Raw genomic sequence first — 26,893 nt, 5'->3', positions numbered from 1 at the left:
TGTTTGTCCAGTGACTCTGGGGGAGACAAAGCAGAGATGGCACAAAGGCAGCATGTTTGCCTTGGGATCAAAATAGAAGTAAACCGCTATCCTCCAAATTAATGTATTTTGCTAAGATTTGCTGAGCTGCCTTCTCACCTGGTACTGTCCAACCTGTGTTTGCTGTTCTAAGCTTTTACATTTTCTGCCAGAATTGAGATTTTTATCACTCATAATATACTTCTGTCTCTTTGCTGGTTGGAATGAATGGGAACAATTTCACTTTTGTGTGATACTGAATACTTCAGAGACTTTTAATCAGATTTCAAACCAAAGAAGTGTGTCTCTGTCTAAAATAAGATAGCTGTAGTTCATTTTCTCAGTTATTGGTACTCCATATAACAAGATGCTACAGCTCCCATTTACAGAAATGTTTTGTCAAAGCTGGTAATGTATTCTGTTCTTCACTGTCTTCACTGTGGTCCTTTATTCCAAATAGGCCAACAAGCTGGTTCTCTTAACCTTTTAGGACCTCATTCCTGGTTTCAGGTGCTTGAGATTGTAATAACACATCTGTACTGCAATCACAAAAGCAAATCATAAAAAGAAGACTGCATCTGTATGCACCAGCTTACTTAGTTTATGTCTCTGGTCTCACAAATGGACCAGGGTTGAGTCCCATACATGGGATGAATAGGAAAACCTCTGAGAAGGGCTTAGATGTGCTTCCAGAAATAGTGTTAGTGATTGCACAGGTGGCATCTCCATCTCCTTCAGCACTGAATTGATGAAACAAAAACCCAAGTCCTAACTGCTGGATCATGCTTTGTCCCATGATGAATTTTGGTGTCTACCAAATCACAACTGGGCTCATTGAATTCCTCTCCTTAGATTTGCTCTTTTCTTCCAGGTGAATTAAAACATCTTCAATTAACGTGATTAAAATCCTGTGTAGCATTACTATGTGGATAACTTGAGCAGTAATATGAAACTTGCAGACTGCAGAATCTCAAGAAAAAATGTGTCTGCATAACAGTAGTATATGGTAGCAATTATGTGGCCTTGAGTAAACTGGAGAATAACTTACTCGTAAAACTCCTTGCATCTGTTTTACGCACTCTTCACCTTGCTGAAGATTTAAACATTTGTTGTTCTGTCATTTGTAGGCATTATTGATAGGTGGGAGCTCATCCAAGCTCAAGACCTCAGAAATAAACTTAGCATGAAGCAGAAATTGCAGCAGTGGCAGCAGCTGAACTCAGATCTCAGTGACGTGTCTGCTTGGCTTGATAAAACTGAGGAAGAGCTGGAAGACCTGCAAAAAGTGAAACCTCCAGCCAGCATGCAGGCGTTGGAACAAAGGGTCAAGAAATTGAAAGTAAGTTATGGCATACTGAGAAGAGGGATTTCAAGATGCTCACACTCTTTATCATTGTCTTTGTGCTCCTAGGATCTGTTGGCAGCATGAATACTAATAACAATATGTGTATGCCACAGAGGAGCTAAGCTGTTTTCAGCTAAGAGGACTAAAGAGGGTAGTTAAGCAAGGTGCTTCTGTCTTCACGTGCAGAGATTTGCAGGCAATATGCCTGGGTACAACAGGCAGCCAGGCTGAAATAAAAACCTCTCCCTTTCTGTTTTCTTGCAGAGACACTTTATTGTCTCTCAAACAAAACATTCAGCCCTAAACTTTTCTTTTTAGGCCTTTTGTTTTAGAAAACAAACAGAAAAAAGCTAAATAATGAAGGCTTAGACTCCCCAGATGCCTAGGGTCAGGCCTTGTCTTGGGGGGTTGGGTATTCTAAGCAGTGATACTGGCATTTTGTCCTTGTTCTGTGCCATTCCCCTCTATGCAAACCAGAAAAGGATTGAAAATTAGCTGGGTCTACAGTCTACAAAGTCTAGGCTGATTTTTTTTTTTTTTTAATTGAATTAATGGGGGGAGAGGCGTTGCAGCTCCAACAGGGAGACTGAGAGAGATCTGCTCTAAAGCTGTGTTTTTTAGCAATATGGTGTTTGCAAAAAATCTTAGCTCTAAATAACACCTTTGTCCTATAGTTGAAGGATACATCATTTCAAAATGTGCAGTTGCATTTTTTCGCTTAGCAAATGCAGATTTCTCATCTAATAGAATGCATTAGTTGAAAATGAGAAACAAAATAAATTCAATTTCTGCTAATCTTCAGCCAAGTAATAGAACAGTTAGAGAGACAATAACGTGAACACTTGTCAGCATGTGTAGTCATGTTATGTTGCCTGCTATGACTCTCAGCTTCCATAAATTAAGTAGGACTAAGTCAGGTCTGCAAGTTGAACCAGCGGATTACCAGGGTACATATAAGTGCTAGGGTCCTAGGACTTAGGTAACAAAATGCCTCAAGTTGAACTCAGAGAGAGCAAGTGTCCCTAACGCTTGTGGGAGTGCAAAATCCATGTGTGCTCATCCTTCTGCCAGCAGCCTTGTATGGAGTCACCCAAATCCTGAGGCTACTGGTCAGTTTGGCATCACACTCAGGATGATGCTCACAAACAAGACACTCTGCAGGACAGAGGAGGGATTTCTTAGGCATGTTGAGGGTATGCTTAAGCCTACACATCCTTGAGTAGTCATTAGGCCAGGGAGAATGACTCTGCACTCCAGTATGTGACTCCAGTAAGAATGACTCTGATTCCATCAGCCAGCCTGGCTTAGGCACCAAGCGCTAGGAACGGTCCGGTGATGCTTCGCGAGTGGAAGGGAGGTGCTTTCCTTCAGGCTGGAGTTGGGTGTCTGACCTCTTCAAGGAGCAGAGCTTCACTTCTCCTCTCTTCTGCATTTTCTTAAGAGGAGTCCAGCTGGCTATAAATCCCCTTTTCAGACAGCTTGGCTTTCTGTGGGTGTCTAAAAGAGCCAGCACGCTCCAAGACGTGAATTTCATGAGATGTCAGGGCATCGCAATTGCCCTGGATAAGGATAAAGCCAGTCTGGCTGCAGACTGGCTTATCAGTGTTTAGAAGCCTGTGATGGACCGTTTGTATTGTCCGATATTGAAAGAAACTTCGTTGCTTGAAGGAGGGAGACAGGGTTCTTTGTTGGGCAAATGTAATTTAGACTAGTGGTTTTCAACAAGTGGGACGCAGATCTTGAGAATATATAGATTGACACTCTTAGTTACAAAGGCTGCTAAGAAAAGCAGTCTGAGCTGTGTTGGTTGCAGGACTCATCCTGCAGCTCTTACTTTTCTACTGCAAGAGCCCACAACTTGAAAAAGACTGAGTACCCTTGATTCAAACTGTAAACTTCTTGAGGGTACGAGGTATTGTTTGGCATTCATTTTTTTAAAAAAACCTTCAAAAATACGGGCTCTACCTTAACATAAAGGTGGTTAGGCGATACAGCCATGACTTCGCAAATTCCATATTATTTCCCCCTGCAATTTTAAGGGAGAGGAGGAAAGCAGGCAGGGCTACCATTCAGGGGGACCTTGCCAAGTCAGAGAAATGGGCTGGCAGAAACTCTGACCAGAGAGAAGAAAAAGAATTTCTCACAGTGGGGTGGCCTGGTGTGGGACCAGGGGCCCAGAGGGGATGAGGAGTCTACATCCTGTGAGATACTCAAAATTTGACTGGATGAGGTCCTGAGCAGCCTGCTTGGAGTTTGAAGTTGGCCCTACTTGGAGCAGGAGGATGGAGTACAGACCTCCAGATGTCTCTTTCAGCATTATTCTAGGATTCTGAGGCAGCAAAACCTTTATACATCAAGAGGAAATACCATGTGATGACCTATGGGAATATTTGTCCAAATGTCAGGGAAAGAGACAGCTCAGAGGAATGAAGGGCAGATGTGGATTAAGCCATAATGCCTGTGACTTAGGGAGAAGCACAGGCCCAACCAGATTTGTTTTCTTGAAAGTGAAGGGTTTTGTTTTAAAAAAAAATAAAATAACACAAAAAAGGCAACCTACTTTAATATGTTCTGTAGCAGTATCTGAAAAGCCACCAGATTCAAACAGCTTTCCCCAATACCTGTGATTCTTTTGAGGGTGTAGTTTTATTGTGAATAAACAACATGTTTTTCATCATTCATAGAAGCTCCTAATCCACTTTTTTTACCAGGACATGCTTAAAGCATTTGATAACTACAAGGCAGTGGTGCTTTCCGTTAACCTGAGCAGCAAAGAATTCCAGAAAGCGGATAGCACAGAGTTCAAAGAGCTTCAGAACAGGCTTCGGAAGGTGAACTTGCACTGGGAGAAAGCAACTCATGCATTGGACAACTGGAGGAAAGGTTTACAACAAGCCCTACTGCATTGCCAGGTGCATACCACATGCCAGTTTATAAGGGAAAACTCCTCTCTAGGGTGCTACTGTGGGGTAGATAAGGGGAGAAGACAGAGGGGTAACTCCTGCCCATTAGTGGAATGGTTGCTTAGAATCCAAGACACTTAATTTTCTTATAAACCTGACTTTGTTGGGTTTAAAGGGTTTGGTAAAAATATCTTTGAACTGGATAATACCCTTTTACTACATAGGTGGAATAGTTTAACTAGGTTGCTGTAGCCTCACTAATTGTGAATTTGTTGTTGGCTCTGTCTAATCTGGGCCGGTCATTTTGTTGTAGGCAAAGCCAGGTGAAAGCACTGCAAAAGTGTTTTTTCTCTTATGTGCAAATCTTTTGTTTCTCTAGGACTTCCATGATCAGAGCCAAAAACTAATCCTGTGGTTAGCAAGTGCTGATAGCCGAAGGAATGAAGCACAAATCACAGATCCAAATGCTGACCTCAATACAATACTGGAATGCCAGAAGGAGCTAATGGTAAGTGTAGTCTTAACTACAGCACCTCAGCTCCTCCAGTGAGTCAGTAGCTCTCGCCACAAAATGAAGAGCAGTACGTTTATTTCTCAAGATGTCTGCAGCCTGTCCTCGAACCCGCTGTATTCAGGCACGTGGCTGGTTTCTGAAATGGACTAAGAGATTGCCTATATGAGGCATTTTTTCCATAATTACACATCATAATTAAGTTCCTTATGAACAGTCTTTATGCTGGAGTAAGACTTCCAGTTGCCAAGATTTGATGGTTTTTCCATATGGATTAATTACTGCTGGAACTATTTCTGAATGTTAGTTCAAGCAGGTACAACCAGTCTCTTCAAGAGAACTTCATTTCATATGTAGCTGTAATAGCCATTCCTATGTATTGCAGATTCTCAGGCAGGTTGAGTTGTTCTTTAAAGCCTTCCAGAGTTCCTCCTTTTATGAGAACATCCTTAAAATTGAGAGTAACAGTCTGTTGCACTGGTTTTTGTTTGTTTGTTCTAAGCAACTGGAGAAAGAGCTGCTGGAACAACAGCTTAAAGTAAACTCACTTCAAGAACTCACTGCTTACCTGCTGCTTAAATCAGACGGTGATTACATTGAAGCTGATGAGAAGGTCCATGTAATTGGAAGGAAACTGAAACAGCTTATTGAACAAGTTTCACGTGACTTAAAAACAATACAAGGAAATCTGGTGAGTCAGACTTTAAATACTTGTTCATGGGTCTTTCTTACTGAAAAGTAATAATAGATTAAGAGTAAAGGTATTTATAAAAGACTGACTTAAAACTTAAGTACTTCCACCTTCATAAGCTGAAAAAAGAACAATTAAGTCTGCCTGTAGGAAAAACTTCAGCACCACGAGGCTAGTACAGTATTGAAACGGATTGTCCAGAGAGGTTGTGCAGTCTCCATCCTTGAGGGAGCAGACAGGATAAAGCCTTGAGTAAGGCTTTTGGTTTGGTCTCATAGCTGACCTTGCTTTGAGCAGGAGGTTGGACTAGATGAACTTCCTGAGGGTCCCTTCCAACCTGAATTATCCTATGATCCATACCAAGTATCAGGCTAGGAGTGTGTAATGAGCACATAGGAGTTGTAGTTCATAGCAATACATTGCTTATCCTGAGAGCTGTCAGTTAGAGATATTTTCAAGTTAATACCGGTACGCACCTGTTCCATCGTAATTCCTTCGGGCTGTGCATAGTAAAACATTTCTTTATGCTGGAGAACCGGAGCATCTTGTTTACCACTGGTTGTGCACATCTAAAGAGGCAATGGGCTGTGCACCTACAGAGAGGCAATGAAAGATGGCTCTTTGCACTTCATCTGTTGTGAGTTTTGAACGTACATTTTAAAGAGGAAGGTGTGGTTACCTTTTAGGATACCAGAGCATTCCTGCTAGTTCCAGATGACTTGGACTCAGGAGTCTATAATCCAGTTGCAGCAAAATCCAGCCCTGCTGTGAAGAAGGCAAGTATTTTTTTTCTAACATTTTGCTATCAGCATATAGCATATTTTGACATATTTAGCCTGAAAGTTCCTGAAATGTAATTGTTTTACCTTTTAGATGCATGTACCTTATTACAGAATTTACAACAGGGCTTTGAAGTCTACAACTGTCTTTTTTGAGAAAGAGAAATGCCTTGTAACTTCTGAAATCTGGATACTAAAAGCTATTTTTTTCAACAGATCACCATAAGGAGAACTGCAGATGGCAGAAACAGCAGCAGCACAAGGTATTATTTTATATTAGCCTGATCTCTTGAAGGATAGTGAAAATGGCAGAGGAGAGCTGAGTGCCAGCAGAAACCTGGGCAGCTGTTCCTCATAGGTTGACATGCAGGTGGAGGTGATTTCTGCCTACCTGTAGTGTCTCCTCTACCCACCAGCTCTGGGCTGCACCTTGGTGAATGGTTTTCCTTTCGCACTCCTGCTCCTAGACCTCTGAACCGATGTGCAACCTTGGCTTGTCTTTACTCTTGAGAAAATTTTTTTTGTGCCAAATGGGGGAATTATTTTCATTTTAAATCTTCCTTTAATTCCACCAGCATACCTGGACGAAGAAACTTGCAGCTTAGAGCCACTTACTACAAACAGACCCCATGAAGGACAAAGGGGGAACTTTACCCCCAGTACATTAGGGTCTGTTCAAAGGATAGATCTCAGTAATGCCAAGGCAAAGCAGAGCCTAATCAGTCTGAATGGTGGCTTTCCTTTATACTTCAACATGTGTTTAGAGTGGTTTGTTTGTCTGCTGGGAAAACTTGTTTGCATCTGAAATTAGTGTAAAAACCCACTGATCTAAGCTATTACAAAGAAATGTTTCTTCTTCAGTAGTAAGGACGGCAAACCCAAGCCAGCAGCTGGCTGCCCACTGAGCAGTCTTGCACACTTTCAAGTTGAAGTGTTTCATGTGCAGTGCATTTTCCTGTAGATACGCAGCCCTGCATCTTGGCAGGGTAGTGGGAACCCTAGAGAGGGAGTTAAAACAACTTGTTTAATTCAAACTCTAAAGTGCCTTTTTTTTTCCTTTTTATCTTATTTTTTTCCTTTTTTTCCTTCCTTTCAGAGGTGAAAGCTATCCACAACCTCTTCAAGCAGTTCCTCGGTCTCCCTCCTTCTTTTACCGTGTATTACGAGCAGCTCTACCTCTTCAGTTGTTCTTTCTACTGCTTTTACTTCTGGCCTGCATGATTCCATCTTCTGAGGAAGACTACAGCTGCACCCAGGCAAACAACTTCGCCCGTTCTTTCTATCCCATGCTGCGATACACCAATGGGCCTCCACCAACTTAGAAAGCAGCCCGTGAATCTTCAGTTATACCAAAACACACTCTCTGCGGTGCTTTTTTCATGCTGCTAGCATCGATCAAGCAGTGAAGTTGTATAAATAAATACAGAAACTTTTGTGCTGTGTTAGTTCCCCAAACTAGCCACTACAGCACCCTTGCATCCTACACACCACTGCGCAGTCACTGCTGCAGCTAAATAATGCCTCACGTTTATAGCCGCCTTTCCCTGTCGCAGGGAACATGTTAAATTTCACATCTCAAAATGTATATCTTGATAAAATTTCAACATTTTTTGTACGGAAAACAAACTTTTTCTATAGATTTTTAAACTGTAAGCAACACACTTTATACTTTGATGCAATAGATAACACTATTTTATAGGTGCAGTGCTCTTAAGCTTGCAAGGTGATTGAATGCTGAGTTATTAGATGCAGAACCTACATCACAGTCAACTTAAACACAGCAGTCTGTCTCGGGTTAGCACGACAAACAAGCAGTTGAAAAGGCACTTTGCCTAAAATGATTACTGCACACACTTCACGTTACCTGTATCTTTTGGTACTGTAGTCACTTGGTGGAAACAAAAAAATCTTCATCTTTTTGGATCTTTGTTATTGTATTTTATTCATCTAACACGTTCAATAAAAGGATGCACATTTGTTTTGTTTTACATATAGTTTTCTAGTGGTTAGGACTGCTGTGTTGTCTTTTTATTCCACCTTTGAAATAAGAAATTGTTGCATTGCATGGAAATGGTTTATAATGCACATATTTTCTAGGTGAACATGATTATGTAGATTATCTCTGATGTATACAAATAACGTAATGACTTTTTTAATGAAAGATTTTTTTCAGTTTTTAACCTGCTGAATAGTGTACAGTATCTTGGGAGAGAATTGTGCATTTTTATAAGCTTCATCTTCAAAATGAAACTGACACCTGGGCAATGGCTAGAGAAACACTGTACGGACAGCAATGCCGTTGCTTCTTGGTTGTAGAGTTCGACTGCTGTCATTAAAATTTTGCCAATGTCTGCAGGGACTATCGGTGTGTCTAGTGGGGGAGAACCAGCCCTATGTTCCAACAGTGCTGACCCTTCCACTCCTGTGTAAGTGAACTTATTTCTATGCTAACGCAAGAGTGTCAGAAGAAGCATAACCACTCTTGCTTTTGTCAGAGCAAGTGTTTACAAATTCAGAAGCAGAGCCTGTGTTCAGTGGCACAGATCCTTTCCTTTGCAACTGACTGTAATTTCCTGGAGGAAGAATACAAAGTTGAAGCAACTTGTGCTTGTTACTAGTTTAAAACGCTGAAATATTTCCCTACCCTGGAAATGATTTTCTAAACTGAGAGTTGTGGCAGTGCTGGGGAGAGGAAGTGCACGTCGAGGAGAGCTCAGTGCAATAGTAAAAGGTTTGGTTGAACACTAAGAATTTTTGTGTTTGCTTGCAGTGAGAATCACCCAGCAATTAGCCAATTTCTGTAATGCTTACCTGTAGAAAATGGGATTTGTGATCAGCCGGTGAGAATTCTCCCACCTTTTCTGCACTTGTCACCGCTGGTGGCTGCATATTCCCCATCTTCTGGCAGAGGGGTTTATGAAGCAAGATGCTTTGCGTTCTTATGTTCAGAGAAAGACAGTGCCTGTAGCAAACCAACAGCTTCTTCCCAACCGTGGTGGCAAAAAAAGCATGGTTTATTTCCAGGATATTAAACTAAACCACTACGTTAACTGTGATGCAGTTAAGCTTGCAAAGTTAGCAACATGGTTTAGGAAAGTCAAAGCTTACAATTTGGCACTTTTTACTCGTGGTAGTGTACGGTAGTACAGTAGTTTGCACCCACACTGTGTGCTCAAATACGGGTCAAGATACGCCAGCTCCTTACTGAAGTGTCTCGACCTCAGACTCAAGTAGCAGTGCCCAGGCTCCATCCTGCTGAAGACACACGGATCTGGCGGTGCTTCCTCACCTGGCAGCGTTCACAGCCTGTAGGCCGGCACGCCTGCTCGCCATAGCTGTGTCTGTGGAGCCAGACTTGTGCTCCAGCTACCAATTTCACAGCCACAGCTCTCGCAGTGGTGCTGTATCCAGAGATAAACGGTGGGTCCTCCCCGCCCCTCGCCACACACAGACGCACACACTCTCCTCTCTTCCTCTGCCATCATTATTTTGTATTTTGAAAGCAATTACTTTCAGATGGAGCTCATTTAAGTTTCTGTCTCTGTAGAAGTCAGCCAACTCTAACCATTTTTTCATTGCCAGGTTGTCACAAATGCCCATGCAAACCTTTCTGCCAAGAACTAATAGTCAGTTGCTGACATGATATTCAGTTCTTCTGCCATTAAAGAACCTATGCAGGGGAAAAAAATTTGAACGTGTTAAAAGGTCTAAAGAAAATTTCATAGCCTGCAATTTCCTTTCATTATGTACAGTTATATCAAATTGTTGAGCTGATGTAATATATAAAATGAGGAGCTTTCATGAAATTATTTCAAAATGTCACCAAAAAAATAAGTCTGGGAAAATAACTTAAATGTTTTTTACCCCCAAACCTATTTTAAATAGTTTTACTTCCAGTTGATTATAACCACTGCACTGTAGGCTGACACTGAAGTCTGCTTCAAACAAGTCATTATATATACCCACCAATTTCGTAGTGTCAGCCTCTGGCTCAGGACTGGGTTGTTAGCGTTCAGTGAAGGAAAAAAAAAAAGATTTTTAAAAAAGGGCAAGAGCAATAGCAAGAGCAAGCACGCATGCGTGCGTTTTTGCACATGCATTGTGTGTAGGACTGAAACCAGGCCAAAACTAGTTTTGAGTTGAAGTCTGATTTCTTCAGCAAGGAGATGAGACCTCAATCTATTTTCAGCTATAGCTACCCCCCCTAAAATAGTCAACAACAACTCTGCTAGCATGGGCAGCAGAGGACTGTTTGTTTATTATGACTTGCCCCCCCTACAGTTAAATTTGCCGGTCCCTGAAACACTGGGGCACAACCTGCATCTTCTGTAGTCACTTGGTGCTGGGAAAGGTCCTAAGAACTCGAGTACTTGACAAAGTAAATCAACCTACAGCTTGTGGAGTGACTGCGGAGGTAAGGCTGAGACTTACCACAGACACCGCCGTCACGCACAGTATATGCTCATGAAACCAGGCTGAGCTCAGCTGCAGGAGAGAAACGAACAAGGAGCTGTATTTTTAGGTTTTGTGATACCTGTTTATTCAGACACAACAATCTACAACTGAATGAAGCACGCATCACTAGACAAATACTGTAAGTTCACAGAACTATAGAGCAGCTGAGCGAAAGGTAGGGGTTGGGGGGGGTGTTCGTATTAGTATAACGTACATGAAGTACTTTAAAAGGCACCAACTTCAGTCTTAAACCTGTTTCCATTTCAAATTTGCAGTGAGGGTGAAACGTTGAAACTAAAACCACATAAAGTAGGGCTCAGAACAGAAAATTCTGGGGGAAAATGGACTTAGGAAATGTGCAGTAGCCACTGTTAATGGCTATGCCAGCTCCTTAGTGCATGACATTGTGATGAGTGAAGAAGGTTTTGTCTGTGTGGGCAGTAGCAGCAGAAGTTGGCATTTTTATGGCCTAGCAATCTTGTTTTCTTCATGCACTTAAAGTGAAATCACTGACACTCCACAATGCTTGAGGAGTGTAGGTGCCTTCTATGTGTCAAGATGGAAAGAGTTAAAAAATATCCAGCTCATAAATAAAATGAAGTCTTAGCTATGAAACTGTGCCATTTAACTCACCACACTTCAGTTCAGTAGGGAAACACTGTGAAAAATGAATGTAAATAATATTTATTTTCCATATTTTAGCAATCTGCTTGCTTTTCATATTCCCATTTACAATGGTCTCTACTATTAGTTTAGGCACTGGGTCAGCACAAGAGATGACCACATCCTTAACTGCTTTGCTGAGTCATCTTGTGGGACACAAATAACATCAAACAATTTCTTCTGAGACGAATGGCGACGATAGCAAAGGCATTTCCATGACTTCCAGTGCTGAGTGTATGGATCACGGGACCATGCACCACCGAAAGAAATGGTGCAGCCTACAGCTGGGCTGAGACTAAAAGCAGCTGCCATGGTGGTGGCGGTCCTTGGCTGTGCTCGCTTACAGCACCCAGGAACAGGGTAAGCTACTCTGCCATCCAAGGAACTGGAGAGAATATATTGATATATATATTGAATATATATATGATCAGTATTCAGCCCTATAAAACAGTAATTCCTGTGACAGGCCCTTAGACTGTACTCACTTTAAGGCACCCCAGGCAAAGCCATGCAAATCCACACTTTGTTTTTAAAGTTCAGCTCTCAGGGGAAGAGCAACCTGCCTCCCATGGGCACTGTCTTGGTGGGAAGGGCAGGGAAGGGAGACAGTGCCATCTATCTTTGCCTTGTGCTCGCTGTGCTAAGATCGAAACAGCCCCATAACCACAACCGCATTTTTAGTATATGTGGGTTAAAGCACATCCTAGGGAAGAGCAGCTATTTCATCAGTGCACAACTATTTTCTATTATTCGGACAAAGGAACAACCTTGGATGCACAAAAGCAGGCTTTCTGGGCCAGCTTTCAAAAATCATTTGGGTCCAGCTTAATGGGAAAAGCTCAGGCTCCCTTTCCGTATCGTCAGGCTCCAAAGCCATCAGGAGCACCCACCAGCAGCAGCAGCATTGCGCCTTTCAAGACCCCAGTCATGGCCATGGCCATTGGCAATACTCGGCACGCTCAGGCTGAGCTTCTGCGTGAAACTTTTGTGCCGATTTATACGTATGTATTTTGAATATTCTGCAAGCAATTCTAAATTACATTTGCGCTTCAACCACCCGGACATCTGCTGGAAAAGCATCAGAGCAAACTGCAAACAGTCCTAGTACAGGTGATGGAGAGCCTGACCAGAGGAGAGGCACTGCTGGACCTGTTGCTCACTAATGCAGAGGAACTTATTGGAGAGGTCACAACTGGACGTGGCCTGGGCTGCAGCGATCATGCCCTGGTGGAATTCTCAATCTTGAGGGGTACAAGACAGGTGAAAAGTAGGGTCAGGACCCTAAACCACAGAAAGGCAAACTGTCGGCCGTTTAGGGCACTGGTGCAGTGGATCCCTTGGGAAGCTGCCCTCAGCGGCAAAGGAGTGAATGAGAGCTGGGAGATATTGAAAGACATTTTGCTTAGGGCGCAAGAGCTCTCGATCCCGATGTGCAAGAAGTCGGGCAGGGGAGGCAGGAGGCCAGCTTGTCTAAGTCAAGAAAGTCAAGACCTCTTAGCCAAACTAAAACAGAAAAAACAAAATGCATAGGCAGTGGAGGCAGGGATATACATCCTGTGGAGATTATAAGGATATGGCCCATGAGTGCAGGGAGGTGATCAGGAAAGCCAAGGCAGAGCTGGAGCTGAACTTGGCTAGGGATGTGAAAAATAACAAGAAGGGTTTCTTCAGGTACATAGCACAACAAAGGAGGATGAAAGAAACTGTACCCCCCTGATGAGCAAAACAGGAGACCTGGCTACAACCAACATGGAGAAGGCTGAGGTCCTCAACGACTTTTTTGCCTCAGTCTTCACCAGAGAGTGCTCTAGCCGTGCCACCCAATTCACAGAAGGCAAAGGCAGGGACTGGGAGAATGAAGAACTGCCCACTGTAGAAGAAGATCAGGTTCAAGACCATCTAAGGAACCTGAAGGTGCACAAGGCCATGGGACCTGATAAGATGCATCCATGGGTCCTGAGGGAACTGTCAGATGAAGTTGCTAAGCCACTGTCCATCATATTTGAAAAGCCGTGGCAGACTGGTGAAATTCCCAGTGACTGGAAAAGGGGAAACATAACCACTGTTTTTAAAAAGGGAAAAAAGGAAGACTTGGGGGACTACAGGCCAGTCAGTCTCACCTCTGTGCCTGGCAAGATCATGGAGCAGATCCTCCTGGAAACTATGCTAATGCACATGGAAAATACGGAGGTGATTGGTGACAGCCAACATGGCTTCACTTAGGGCAAATCGTGCCTGACAAATTTGGTGGCCTTCTATGACAGGGTTGCAGCATTGGTGGACAAGGGAAGAGCAACTGACGTCATCTACCTGGATCTGTGCAAAGCATTTGACACTGTCCCGCATGACATCCTTGTCTCTAAATTGGAGAGACATGGATTTGATGAATGGACCACTTGATGGATAAGGAATTGGCTGGGTGGTCGCACTCAAAGAGTTACAGTCAACGGCTCGATGTCCAAGTGGAGACCAGTCACAAATGGTGTCCCTCAGGGGTCTGTAACTGGGACCAGTATTGTTTAACATCTTTGTTGGGGACATGGACAGTGGGGTTGAGTGCACCCTCAGCAAGTTTGCCAACGACACCAAGCTGTGTGGTGCAGTCGGCACGCTGGAGGGAAGGGATGCCATCCAGAGGGACCTTGACAGGCTTGAGAGGTGGGCCCGTGCGAACCTCATGAAGTTCAACAAGGCCAAGTGCAAGGTCCTGCACATGGGTTGGGGCAATCCCAAACATGGATACAGGCTGGGAGATGAGTGGATTGAGAGCAGCCCTGCAGAGGAGGACTTGGGGATACTGGTGGATGAAAAACTGAGTATGTCCCGGCAATGTGCGCTTGCAGCCCAGAAAGCCAACCGAATCCTGGGCTGCATCAAAAGCAGTGTGGCCAGCAGGTCAAGGGAGGGGATTCTGCCCCTCTACTCTGCTCTGGTCAGACCCCACCTGCAGTACGGCGTGCAGCTCTGGAGCCCTCAGCATAAGAAAGACACGGAGCTGTTGGAGCAAGTCCAGAGGAGGGACACAAAGATGATCAGGGGGCTGGAGCACCTCTCCTACGAGGACAGGCTGAGAGAGTTGGGGTTGTTCAGCCTGGAGAAGAGAAGGCTGCGGGGAGACCTTAGAGCAGCTTTTTCAATACTTCAAGGGGGCTTACAGGAAAGATGAGGAGGGACTCTTTATCACTGGAGTGTAGTGATAGGACAAGGGGTAATGGTTTTAAACTGAAAGTGGGTAGATTTAGATTAGATAGAAGGAAGAAACTCTTCACTGTGAGGGTGGTGAGGCACTGGAACAGGTTGCCCCGAGATGTTGTGGATGCCCCATCCCTGGTAGTGTTCAAGGCCAGGTTGGATGGGGCTTTGAGCAACCTGGTCTTGTGGAAGGTGTCCCTGCCCATGGCAGGGGGGTTGGAACTAGATGATCTTTAGGTCCCTTCCAACCCAAACCGTTCTATGGTTCTATGATAAAGTCCAAACAAGACAAAAATTCTTACCTCAGAAGAGGCTGATCACTGGTGACAGCTCAAATAGGACCAAGAGGCAACTTTCTTGGGGCTCACTGCATTTTTGGGCTCTGTTAAACCACTCTAATGATGCAAACACAGCAAATGTCTTCTATACGCCACAGGCCATCAGTAAGACAAGAAAAAGTTCCAGCACTTAAAAGGATGCTCTCCTTTCATCACAATGATCCATCATTCAGTCAGTAAGGAATTAACATATTATGGAAATATGCATATCTATCAGAAAAAAAATCTTTAAGTGCTACCTGTCTTAGTTTGCTACACATTTTGTAGGAGCACGCAGCCTGTCGGGCACTATCTCAAGGGCGAATGTTCCAACACATCTTTTCCCCATATTCTCCTCTCTGACTGGCAACGTGACAGCACTAAAAATGGGTGATTTGCAAGAAGACAGAGGTGTGGAAAAGGTCTCACATTCCTGGAGACAAAGCATTTCACCTGCCTGAAATGCTCCAAGACTTACCACATTTCTTTAAAAAAAAAAAAAAGAAGGTTGTTTTACCACTTGGTTCTAGTTCCAGACTTGAGGGGAACCTCAGCATATTTTTAACAGCACACATAAGGAAAAGTTTGGGCTTCTTTCTTTCTTTCTTTCTTTCTCTCTTTCTCTCTTTCTTTTTTTTTTAAATCCATGGCAACTGGCACTCCTGCATGAACCAAGTTTGCTCACCTCTGCGACCATCCCAGAACTGCAGCATAATTTCTTCAAGTAGAAACAGCCACCTCCAGCCAGGTCCCGGCTCAGCAGCAGAAGCTGAAGTACAGCAGAGCAGTGAAGGAAAGCCATAAACCAGCCCTGCTCTCCTCCCCTCCTCGCAGCCCTCGCAGCTCCTCAGCACTCCATTCATTCATGCTGGAACTGGAAAAGCCCCCCAGTATCCAAACTGAACCGCGTGGCGTGGCAGCTCTGCTCAGGCCTGGCAGGGACGGGGACGTGCTCCGCACCAGGAATGCAGCAGCTGAGAGAGTCTGTGGGGTACAGACCCATGGGAACCCCCACATCTCTCTCAAGAGACGAAGGCACCCTTGTTCGGTCATTTTGTCACACAGCTCCCTGTTTATAAACTGCGCTAGTTTAGAGATGTGCACCTTCTCCTTATGCAAATACGAACACAGCTACATTAATCCAGAGAGTCGACAGCTATTGGCTTTTGCCCGTTTAAAACACTAATAGTAACTTTTAATAAAATGATGTTCAACAAGACAAAAAAAATCTGTTAAAATCACGTCATTTTCCTACTTGCACTGTGCTAGTAACAGCATATATGAATCACAACACGTGGCACAAATCTGCAGCATCGCCCTTTTACAAAGTCAGTCCAGAGCAAATTTCCATTTAGAAGTGAATTTTATGATTTATATCCATTCTTTCCCATTTTCTTTTCAAGAGGTTTGTTTCAAGATTGCACATAAATTCAGCACTTCTAAAGCAAACCAACCAACAACAACAACAAAAAATCACTTAAACATTTCTTTGAAAGACTGTATTAAACAAAAAGATTACACAGGATAAGGAAAATCAGAAAAAGAACAATACAACAGGCATTGAGGCCAGAAGGTGATCAAGCCCAAGAAACACTGAAACACATCTGTTTCACTGCAGAACTTCTCTCAAAATGAAAGTACCAATGAATTCCAGACTGTACTCAATTTTTTCCCTTTTTTGTAGTAAATATTACACTTATTTAGAAGGGCACTGCTATATTACAGTTTCTTAAAAACAATAAAAAGGTAGCTAGTAAAAATTTAGACCATCAGCAGCATCTGGTATAGTACAAGATCAAAACAAGACAATAGATTTGTGTAACTCACTGAAAACTCTTTACGCTCCTCCTATAAAAAATATTGTCCTTGGCTTTGAAAAAACACCAAGATCAAAGGTTTGACTAATATTCAAAGTATGCAAATGGCATACTAATCAAAGTTCCTAATCCAAAAGACTTATTGGCTCAAAATAGGCTTTTGGTGTGATCCCAATTTAATTTCACCCTACCTGAAATGCCCAGAACGTACAAGTATTATATTTAAACATATCCATTTAGAGTGATTGCAATTCTAGCTCACATCAAAATGCGATATTGGCACTTGCCAGAATGAATGATGCCATCCTGCTCTTCGCTGAGGTCATCGGCCAGGCTATTTCCTCTGGGTTTTTTGCTCAGTGCAGCTTAAACGCATGCAGAAATCAGCACAACGGGGGGGCTTAAACCTTACATCTTCAGTGAAATTTAAACAAGTCATCACACTTGCGAAACTAAGGAAGCGCCAGAACCATCAGCCCCCCTGCTCTTCAAGGGATCCTATACAAGATATGAAAACCACAGCATAAGGTGCCATGCGCTTTGAAAACAAGCAAGCAGCAAACCTGGGGGCAGCAGGCAAAAGCAGGTCCCAGCTTAGGTTCCCGTCCACCGCCTCACCCCCTGCAAGGTGGCTGCAAGAGGTTTCGGGTGGGCAGGACACAATTCCACATGCGCGTCAAAAGGGGAGGGAAGATGGTTTGTTTCTAGCTGATTTCACAAGCCCTGGTTAGCAGATCATATACAAATGCAAACAGCTAATATTCACAGAACAACCTCTTGTACCTAAATATTGTAATAGATTTAACATCATTAATAAATATATAAAACAACACGTTAATCTCACAGACAAAACGTGTTTCAAAGGTCAGCATTGACTGAAATATCTAGGCAGTTTGGTCATTGTTTAAAGCACTGAAGAATTATACACAGATAATAACGTGAGTGTTAAAACAGGCTCACAATATACAAACTTAAGCTTGGTTTAACATTTCTGAAGAGGCTCTGAACTGGCCCTAGAAGCTATTCTGAATGGCCTTCAAATGAAGGCCCTTGCAGCCATTGCATATTTAAGAACAGAAGAAACTCCTTTACACTGTACATATCTCGGCACTTTATCTAGACTGGCTGCGAAGCAGGTATTCCCCGGGGACCAGCACACACAGGTAAGCAGATCTGTCCCAAACGATGCTGATCTACATTTCATACAATCTCACACTGAAGGAGGAGATCATCTAGTCAGCGCTTAAAAGCCTTGGTCTGGGAGACGGAGACCTAGGTGCTCACTCCTAGCCCTGACACAGACTTCTTCTGTCATCTTAAACCAGGCCCTTTGTCTCGCTGTCTCAGTTCACCTGCCTCTGACAAGGAGAGGCAGTAATTCCCTGTCCCGCAGTACTGTTCTGAGGCTTAATTTCCTAAGGTGTTTTTGAAGAGTCTCAGAAAAGGCACTATAAAAGTGCAGCTATTATAATGTCAGAAACACGGACAGAGCTGTGCGTCCCACGAGCCTTTCCCGAGATACCGATGTGCAAATCTAGAAGAGATGAGGACTCGCACTTGGTCACACTTCGGCAGTCCCATCACAGCAGCTTTGTTTTCTCCCATAGCTTTGAACAAGCTTCACATTTCCAGGTCTCGACAGAATTACTGGGCTGCCCCATTTTGCAGGCTGTCTCCAGTCTCTGTTTGTTCTAACAGGCCAAATTCGGGATGTGTGACCGGGGACTTCCTTTGGCCTCGGAGAGTGTGCGCGTTCAACATCTCCAGCAGCAAGTCATACACTGGGACCACATTTTTACACTTCATGCTCAGGAGATGCTCCATTCCCTTGTTACTGTGAAGGAGAACAGAAAATAAGTCAGCGATCTGGGTCCAACAGTGCAGACAGAGAAGGAAAACACGCTCATGGCTTCAAAAGAGTCCTTTTCTTATTAGGAGTTAAGAGGATTTAGCTGCTGTAGTCCCTGAGATCACTTACCACTATTAACAGCAACAGCTTCCCAATACTTTAAAGCTGAGTGTTTTATTATTTAGAGAACCAAGATTTGTTTTACACCGCACAAACTGACTTCAGAAAATAATGCAGATGTATCGACCCTATTGAAATCAAAGAGAAGACCTCTTTGATGCTGTAAACGTGGGAGGCCCACACGCTGCAGCTTTATACAAAAGGGGAATTTACGTGTAGCTCTAGTGACTGCCTACCTCTCCTGCCTGGTTGAGTAGGAAGACCAAACCACCCTGGCTAACTTCAAGCGGTTTGTTTCCTCTCTGCATGTCCAGTGTCAGATCTTGCAGATGGCTACAGGCTTTAAAAGTTAATTTTTTTGTTATGCAGTAAGATACCATGACACCTTGTTAGCTTGAACGCTCTGTGGCTGTATCATGATTTGGACTAACAGGAGATGGCTATTGCCATTGCAGTTGCACATACATATACTTCAGATGCACTCAAGGTTTTGGAGTTGAAATCTAAGTGCGCTTGCTCAACACCAAATTTATCACAGTGGAAATAGCAGCAGACAGCCAATGCATAGCTGACCTGGTGGATTGGTTTGGGAGGGGGACAATGCTTCCAGAAAAATGAGGTTCTGCTACAGTTCAAGAGTTATAAATACGTTAATGGCAAAGAAGAAATCGCAGCCCCCCTCCTACACCCAACTCTTGAGAGTCCTGCATCATTTGGTAATCAAGGCTGAGAGCATCAATTATTTCCAGAACAAAGTATAATTGACTGACCAGTGCTAAGCAACGTAAAGGAGACAGGTCACAACAAGTAGCCTCCAGACTTCAGCTGAGGCAGGCATAGCATAAAAACTCTTGTTTTATTAAGAAAATATAAACATTTTGCAAAGATTCACAATCTTTATTCACACCATGCCAGAACAAGAGCTCCTGTGATGTTGTGATGTGGTGTCACACCACAGTGGGCAACCCAGTGGGCATCAGAGCCGTGAGTCAGGTCCAGCTCTGGCTGGTGCTGTAGCTTCTGTAGGGCCAGCTCGCAAACCCACCCCCAGTTCACAAACTGGCTGTTAAGAGCTGCCTTTCAGCACAGCCAGGTCCCTGCTGCTGCCATCGCTCTCCCAGGAAGCTTGTTGCAAAGGTGGCTGTCCCTCTTCCAGTGTCCCTACACAAAGTCAGATATGCCCCTCTCTCCTTTGCACGCTCCCGCTTGGTCCCGGGACCATCTTCCCTGGACACACAGTCCAAAGCCAAGACATAAGACAGCTTTGTGAATAGCTAGCCTCTGGGTAATAATTTAAAATTACAAACAGCCTGAAAACTAAAGCATCTGTTTGTAGGGCTCTGCGTTTGTGTCTGCTGTACTGCAAGCAACGATGAGCAGCTCAAGGAGGTCCAGGAACTGGCAGGGAGCAAAGGACCTGCTTCCCGTGGGGAAAGCAGGAGCGTGGCATCGCTGCAGCGCGAGTCACTTGGCAAAAATGCTGTGGTTCCGAATAAAAGACAACAAATTTGGCCTGGAACAAACATGGCACTCAAAGTACACTTTGCTCCACCAAAGCCCACGCTGCAGATCAGTTTTGAAAGAGACTTTTATTTTGGACGGAAGAGTTTTGATGGCTGGGTGGGGGTTTTTTTGAAAGGCTGAATTTGTGTTATTATTGTTAAACATTTCAGGCAGATACATAATGAACAATTTAATGTAATACAGTTAAGACAGTATTTTAATAGCAACACAACACTTCTGAGTGCCAGCAAGTACTTGAGTATATTGCCTGTTTAGTTGTGCTACGAAGGAAAGCCTTACAAGGAACAGAGATGAAGAGCAGTACCAGGATTCTCTCAGGAGTGCTCTGGAGTTCAAGCCTTGCTTTGTTGCTCTAACAAACAAACAAACAAACACTAACACCTTACGCGTTACACACATTCTGTAAAATTTACCTTGCGTGTCTGACGTGAGAGAGGAGCATCAACAAATTGGCCAGACGAGTTGTCTGCTGCTGCGAGGGGATTCCGCTCTTTGCAATAACCCACACCAAAGCATCTGTGACTACATTAAGCAGGTGATGCAGTTTCCTGTTGCTTTCAGGTTCTTCTGCTGACAAGGGAAACATGCCTAACCAGAGAAGAGAAAGAATTACTCTCTGCTCATGAGGAAGAAAAAAAAGCTACGACTGTGGATTTTTTTCTGATGTAATATTTCAACAGGATTAGAGAAGACACATTTCCTGACACCCCCCCCTCAAGACTGTACAAACGATGCTCCATGTGCCACACCAAGCTCAGACTTACATTCCTTTGCCAAAAGGAATTTGGCAGCCTTACATTCCTTTGACAGCCACATCATTTGCAAACTGAGTAACTCTCCCACATCCTCCCGAGACAACACGTTGAACATAGACCCTTCAGTCCAGAGAATGGACATGCTCTCCATTCTCCAGGGGTTTTTCCTTTGAATCACTCTGTACCTTGTAGTTTAATAACTATTATGAATTATAGCATTATGCTTGCTCTAATAGCTTCTTGCTGAAAAAAAACTTTTTTCTCTGAGTATATCGTCGGGAGGGAGGAGAACATGGTGAGAGACGCTGCTCATAGACCCAGCCTGCCATGCTCTCCCTACAGCTCGCTAAGGGTGCCGTAATATGGCACTTGCCAACAGTGAGAAACCTTAAAAGTCAGCAAAAGCAAGAAAAGGGGATTGGGGGTATGGAGAGGGAAGAGAGAAATCACCACTAGGAAGGTCTGGAAACACACAATAACATTATTATAGAGCAGAGGAGACCTGGGGGGAGGGGAGGGGAATCGTCCCAAAGATACTTATGGAAGGACAGAGCTCCAGAACACCTTGAAAATTAGGAGTAAAAGATTACCTTTGACAAAAAAAGAGAGCAGGGAGACTTGAAAGGAGAGATTTTTTGAGAGGTGAGGCTTTGAAGGAAATATGGCTGATGAGCATGGGGTTTTTGTTGGGTTTTTTGGTTGGTTGGTTGTTGTGGATTTTTTTAAGAAAAAAAGAAGAGCTTTTGTTGTCTGTTGAAATAAACAGGTGGGATAACAGCTGGGCTATTCCCCTTCAGAACTGGGCTAAGACTTATGCAGCAGCTCCTCGCTGAAAACAGTAGATGTAAATAGTTAGATGTCATTTTGCTGTTGGGTTTTTTTGACAACATTAATTAAAACATGTTCTGGGGAATAAAATTATTTTACTGCAGACTACCCTAAACTAGCAAACACACACTCCTATTTGCCTTGTGTAAAAGGCTGCAAAGCAAAGCTCCTATCCTGAAATTCATCTTGCAGAACTGTTGAGCACTTTCAATCATTTCTACCAATTAATTACCATTAAATAGGAACTTTTAAGCCCAATTAATCATCACTCAGTTGAGTAACTAGTTTTCCTAGAATTAAGAATTAAGGACAGGTTTGTAGAGCTGTACAGCAACTTTACACATGACCAGGATCCATAGAGAGGTGAGCAAAAGTTCTCATTGAAAAGGCCACAGCCACAGCTTGGGCCATGAGCCCCACCTTGTGAGAAGCTTTCAGACTTTGGGTCTTTCATGCAGTTCTTACAACAGGACATGGACCCTAAATCTAGCAAATGATACAGTTTAGAAGTTTCTTGAGCAGAAGTCCTTACAAACTGATGGTTTGAAGTCCTTTCCTATTGTTCTCTTTCAATGGCTTTATCTCGTTTTATATTATTGCCATTTTTAGAGGCTGATTTCCCAGCCACCCTCAAAATAAAAAGTACAATTTGGTGAGCTTCAGTGTCAACTGCATACTCACTGGAATTGAGGAGGATCATTGCCTTGACACACAGATACTCCTTGTGCTGCAGTTTCAGCTCTCGGAACCTCGAGGTCATGGCCAGGAGCATATCAAAGATCTCCAAAATTCCCTCTACGCATTTCCCCTCATCCCTATGGAAACACATTTAAAATCTTACTGAAAAAGTAGAATTACGGATCTCTGACTCAGCCAGATAAAAGTCAAAGCACAAAGGAGGCTGCAAAAGGCCTATCCATCTCATCTTGGAGAAAATTCAAAGGCTTCTGTCATGAAACCTAAATTGAAAATTACACTGGTATAAAAGGTCAGCACCTCTAAGAAACTGATTTTCTCTTTAAAGCGCATGCAGGATTGACCGCAGGTAAGTATGACTGTATTTCTGTAAGAGGCTTTATCCTCACAGCCAGTATAATTCTGGATAATCAGTTTGGAACTCCGTAGCACAGGGCACAGTACCACCTTGAATCATTTTCCAGATTTGTTTCACAAGGAGTTAATACCCCAACCGGTGACCTCACTATTTGTACCTGGAGGCCTCAGGACTTGGTGAATAAGACCCCCTAAAATAAGTTTCTTGGAACAATAAGACATTTTTAAAGAATAAAACAACCTCTACCCCCATCCCCCAGCACCTTTTTCTTTGAAGGTGTTTAAATGTAAAAAGATTTTTGTTTTTCTGGTGGTTTTGTGGTTTGGTTATTTTTACATTTGCAAATGTTTACTGAATGCAACTTTCTCCATTCTGGATATTAGAAATGGTCCCATTTTCTGATCTAAAAAAACCTCCAAACAACCCTAAGCCATTCCAATGGGTTTAAAATTAAGCAGCAGCAAATTTCAACCCACTGAAGTTACTGTTCCAGTTTTTTGGTTAGTTTTTTTTACATGTCCTGGACTAAAAAAGCAATTAAGCTCTACAACACAGTATTCAAAGGGTTGCTTCTTATACTATCTGGAATATGAGATGTTTTTTTCTCTGTAGTGTTTTTAAGAAGAGACAGACTTAAGCACAGCAGTGCAGGAGAATTAAAGAACTTTACTCCTTTACTGGATCCCAAGAGGAAGGTGCTGAGCCTTCAGGCTGCGAGGCAGGCACAGGCAGACACTAACCAGGTACAGCAAGTACTGCCTGCAAGAAGGCAGCTGCCTGAATATTGCCCAGTTTCCCATGTTCCTCATAGCAAAGGAGAATTTTAAGCTTCGGAGAAGGACAGGCAGCAGCTAGTTTCAAAACAAAGACACAAGCATCAGAGAAGTACTTGTCTACAAAGATTATGTAGGAAATGTATCTGAAGGTGAGCTAAGATAAAAACAATCACGTTACAGACCAGTTTCATATAAGCATGTCTTAAAAAAAATAAAATTACAGCATGCCCAGATGCTTGCTAGCTCCCACTCTGCTGTGTCTTGTGGAGATGAAGGAATGCATCAAATAAGCTCACTCTATTCAGCACATACTAGCTCCCGAGGAACTAAATGTATCATACATTTTCAGCAATTTCTTCTCATTGCATTGAACAACACAGCGTGTCCTTGCATTGAATTTTATATGAGCAAATAATAATTTATTTCATATCTTTCATAAATTAAATTTATTTCTCTTACTAACCCATTTTGTTTTCTGTATCCACGATGATGACTGTTATTGAGCTCATGCCACAAACCGGTACAGATCTGAATTTCCCCAGGTTGAAAAGGTTAAGAGACATTTTAAGCCTACCCAAGAGAGTAGTTTCCCTGACTTTTTACCAGTGTGAAGCCCAGGTCAAATCCTTCTAAGGTCCTTTAGAAAAACATCCTTACTAATCCATATTCTTCCCCGCTGGTACATGATGCTACGGGGAAATAATTTTTAAACTTGCAAACACCCTGTTTAGCTTGAAAAAAATATTCTCACTATTAAACAGCAAGCTAGGTTTTTTTAAATCCCTTCTGGCTAGTGCTGCAATGTTCATTATTATAGCTAGCTATGAAGTCTGCACTAGTGGCAGGAAGAAAAACAGGTAGAAAAGCTACTTAAAATAATTAAAATTTGGCCTGACACTATGTCTACATTTTTTGAGGGATGTGGGGAGAAACTGAGAATGTAGTGCATTGTGTTGATGTGGCTACAGTTTCAGCATCTAGAGACCCGGACCAAAAGGAACAAAACCCGCAAAAGATGTGAAAAATGCAGAGAAACATCACACTGTCATGTGCTACAGGAATTCAGGAATTTGCAAGTTCAACAATCCTGTTTATGCTTAGCATTCCTTAAGCCCCTGTAAGGATGTGGAACTTCAAGACTTTATTGTTACAAATACAAGTGAATTATATTGTTAGATAGAATGTTAATAGCATCTCCCACACTTAATCCTCTTCCTCCTACCCCACCACCAAGCATGCTAATATGAAGTGTTCTCAAGAAATGTGTTTCTCTTACCTGTCTAATACAAGGTCTGGTGCAAAAATCAGTTTCCCAGGATGGTCGATTGATCTCCACATCAAACCAACCATTAAAACTTCCATCCAGCAGCTCTCCAAGAGTCTTACTTGGTCATAGAGGCTGAGGTCAATGAAGCCTAAAATGATTAAAATAACATAAAATAAATCAACCTGTTTACTTCTCTGGTTTGAAAAAGAAGACTGAGTATATGAGAAACAAAAAGAAACAGAAAGAATTATGGGTTGTGAAGAAAGCCAGAAAAGGGAGCACTGACATCAGAAGCGCCATCTCAAATAGGCACATAAATATTTGTTATTATCATTGTCGAATCTTCCACCAAACATTTGAAATAAAGCAGAGTGATGTTCAAGTGCAATTACTCCCATACAGATGGTGAAACTCAAGTGACTGCAGAGGACCTGCCCTATCCTTAGGTGGCAGTCCCACCGCCTCCTGCGAGGCACCAGGGATTCACCCAGGAAACTCAACATTTGTCGGAGATTACTGCATTGCACTGCAGAGGACTCCCAAGAAAATAGTCTGTTCTTTCCCCAGAACACATATGGTTGTCGCTTGCAGGTTGGTTTTTTTTAATCTCATAAGACAGGCGTGTTTCTGGGTTTGTTGGGTAACTATGAAAGAACCCACATATTGGTGCCTCTGTGTTACCATCCTCTTTGTAAATGACATGTGTTGACCCCAGCCCATCCTTTTCTTGCCACCCCCTTCCCCAAAATTGCGATAAACCAGAAAAAAAAGAAAAAGACAAGGGTAGTTGGTGAAGGTATTAGTGTCCCCATTGCCTCCTTTCACAGCATCCTAGAAGCAAGAACAGAATTAATGTGATTGTGCATAAGCCCGTTCCAGCATTTAGTTGTCTCCAGAAGTTACAGCAAGGCGTCAGATAGCACTGCAACCCAGCCAGAAGGGAGAGACAGTCGTTGCCCTCCCTTCCCCTTTTCCTGCAAAAAAGACTGGGGAAAAAAGATGCGTAGAAGCCAAATAAAGAGAAATAAAATTAACACACATGCCAAAAAAAAAAAAACCAAAACCAAACACAGAAAACAGAAGTGTGAATTATCAAAATGCAAGTGGGAAAGCAGACTGCTCAGTCAAGGAATGAAACACAGGTTTGAAACACACACGATGACAACCAGTTCAGTGGTCGAAGCGTGGCTGTGTTCAAAACCACGATCAGGCCACAGTTTTCAGAGCAGAGCTGCGTTAGATAGGTCTCTTAGCAAAGGTGCTTCATTTTTAGACGAGCTGGTATCTACAACTCTGCTTAGTGAAAAATCATTACACAGCCTAGCCATGGGAGACAGGTTTCCCGTAGTTCTTGCCAGTTGTCTGAGGTCTTAATAACAAACGGTACGTTTGTGCTGTCAAAGAATCTGCTGTCAGTAATTCATACAAGTGCTCCATGTATTTTAATCTTATTAAACTGCTAGGCAGGAAGACAGTCAGTGACAGCCCCGGTTGACATAAACGCGGTAATGCGCACTCTCTCTTATCATTGCTAAAAGTGCTGCCTTTCGAAATGGATAGCCTTGCTCCTTATTTTATAAGAAGGGTAAAGAGGAGCCTATGAGCAGTACCTTCCCTCCTGGATTTCGCTGTCACAGAATTTACTAGAGAATCCACAGCCAACAACAGATTATCTGCCAGACACACACTCATAATTTTTAAAGTGCTTTTAGAAAAATAATCATGGAAGTGTGAATAGTATAAACTGACAGTGGCAGTTTCCTGGGAAACAAGAGCCCAAAGACATTTCAGAAGTTTATTTAAATAAACATTTACACGGGCATGTGCTGATTTCTCTAGCATAAACAACCAGTTATTGGGTTTAAAAACTATCTATCTCAGCCGAGTGAGATGTCAGACCAAGTCCCAGCATTCAATCTACAGATACTTTAAAGGTCCAGATTTCTCGGATGTCATCTGCTAAACTCACATTATCAGCACCAGCAGTATGATTCATGACCTTTGAGCACAGCTATTAGAAGGACTATAC

At 42.9% G+C, this 26,893-nt stretch overlaps 2 protein-coding genes across 2 annotated transcripts in view; one reads left to right on the top strand and one right to left on the bottom strand.

Moving 5' to 3' along the window:
* The window catches only part of SYNE2 (spectrin repeat containing nuclear envelope protein 2), a 198,884-nt gene extending 190,649 nt beyond the window's left edge, over positions 1-8,235 (top strand). Inside the window, exons 112-118 of the mRNA XM_072863909.1 lie at positions 1,146-1,357; positions 4,075-4,275; positions 4,646-4,774; positions 5,280-5,468; positions 6,155-6,244; positions 6,464-6,510; positions 7,344-8,235. Of these exons, the coding sequence (XP_072720010.1) occupies positions 1,146-1,357; positions 4,075-4,275; positions 4,646-4,774; positions 5,280-5,468; positions 6,155-6,244; positions 6,464-6,510; positions 7,344-7,569 (1,094 nt within the window). The 3' untranslated portion in view covers positions 7,570-8,235. The remainder of the gene's footprint in view (positions 1-1,145; positions 1,358-4,074; positions 4,276-4,645; positions 4,775-5,279; positions 5,469-6,154; positions 6,245-6,463; positions 6,511-7,343) is intronic.
* A 7,813-nt stretch (positions 8,236-16,048) lies between these two features.
* The window catches only part of ESR2 (estrogen receptor 2), a 35,701-nt gene continuing 24,856 nt past the window's right edge, over positions 16,049-26,893 (bottom strand). Inside the window, exons 6-9 of the mRNA XM_072865475.1 lie at positions 24,874-25,012; positions 22,449-22,582; positions 20,598-20,772; positions 16,049-18,525 (exon numbers count right to left, since the gene is read on the bottom strand). Coding sequence (XP_072721576.1) covers positions 18,336-18,525; positions 20,598-20,772; positions 22,449-22,582; positions 24,874-25,012 — 638 coding nt within the window. The 3' untranslated portion in view covers positions 16,049-18,335. The remainder of the gene's footprint in view (positions 18,526-20,597; positions 20,773-22,448; positions 22,583-24,873; positions 25,013-26,893) is intronic.

The sequence above is a fragment of the Ciconia boyciana genome, chromosome 6 (genome assembly GCF_034638445.1).
Source record: "Ciconia boyciana chromosome 6, ASM3463844v1, whole genome shotgun sequence".
NCBI classification, from domain to species: domain Eukaryota; kingdom Metazoa; phylum Chordata; class Aves; order Ciconiiformes; family Ciconiidae; genus Ciconia; species Ciconia boyciana.
The sequence above is the reverse complement of the archived record's forward strand: the minus strand, read 5'-3'. Positions and strand labels throughout refer to the sequence as shown.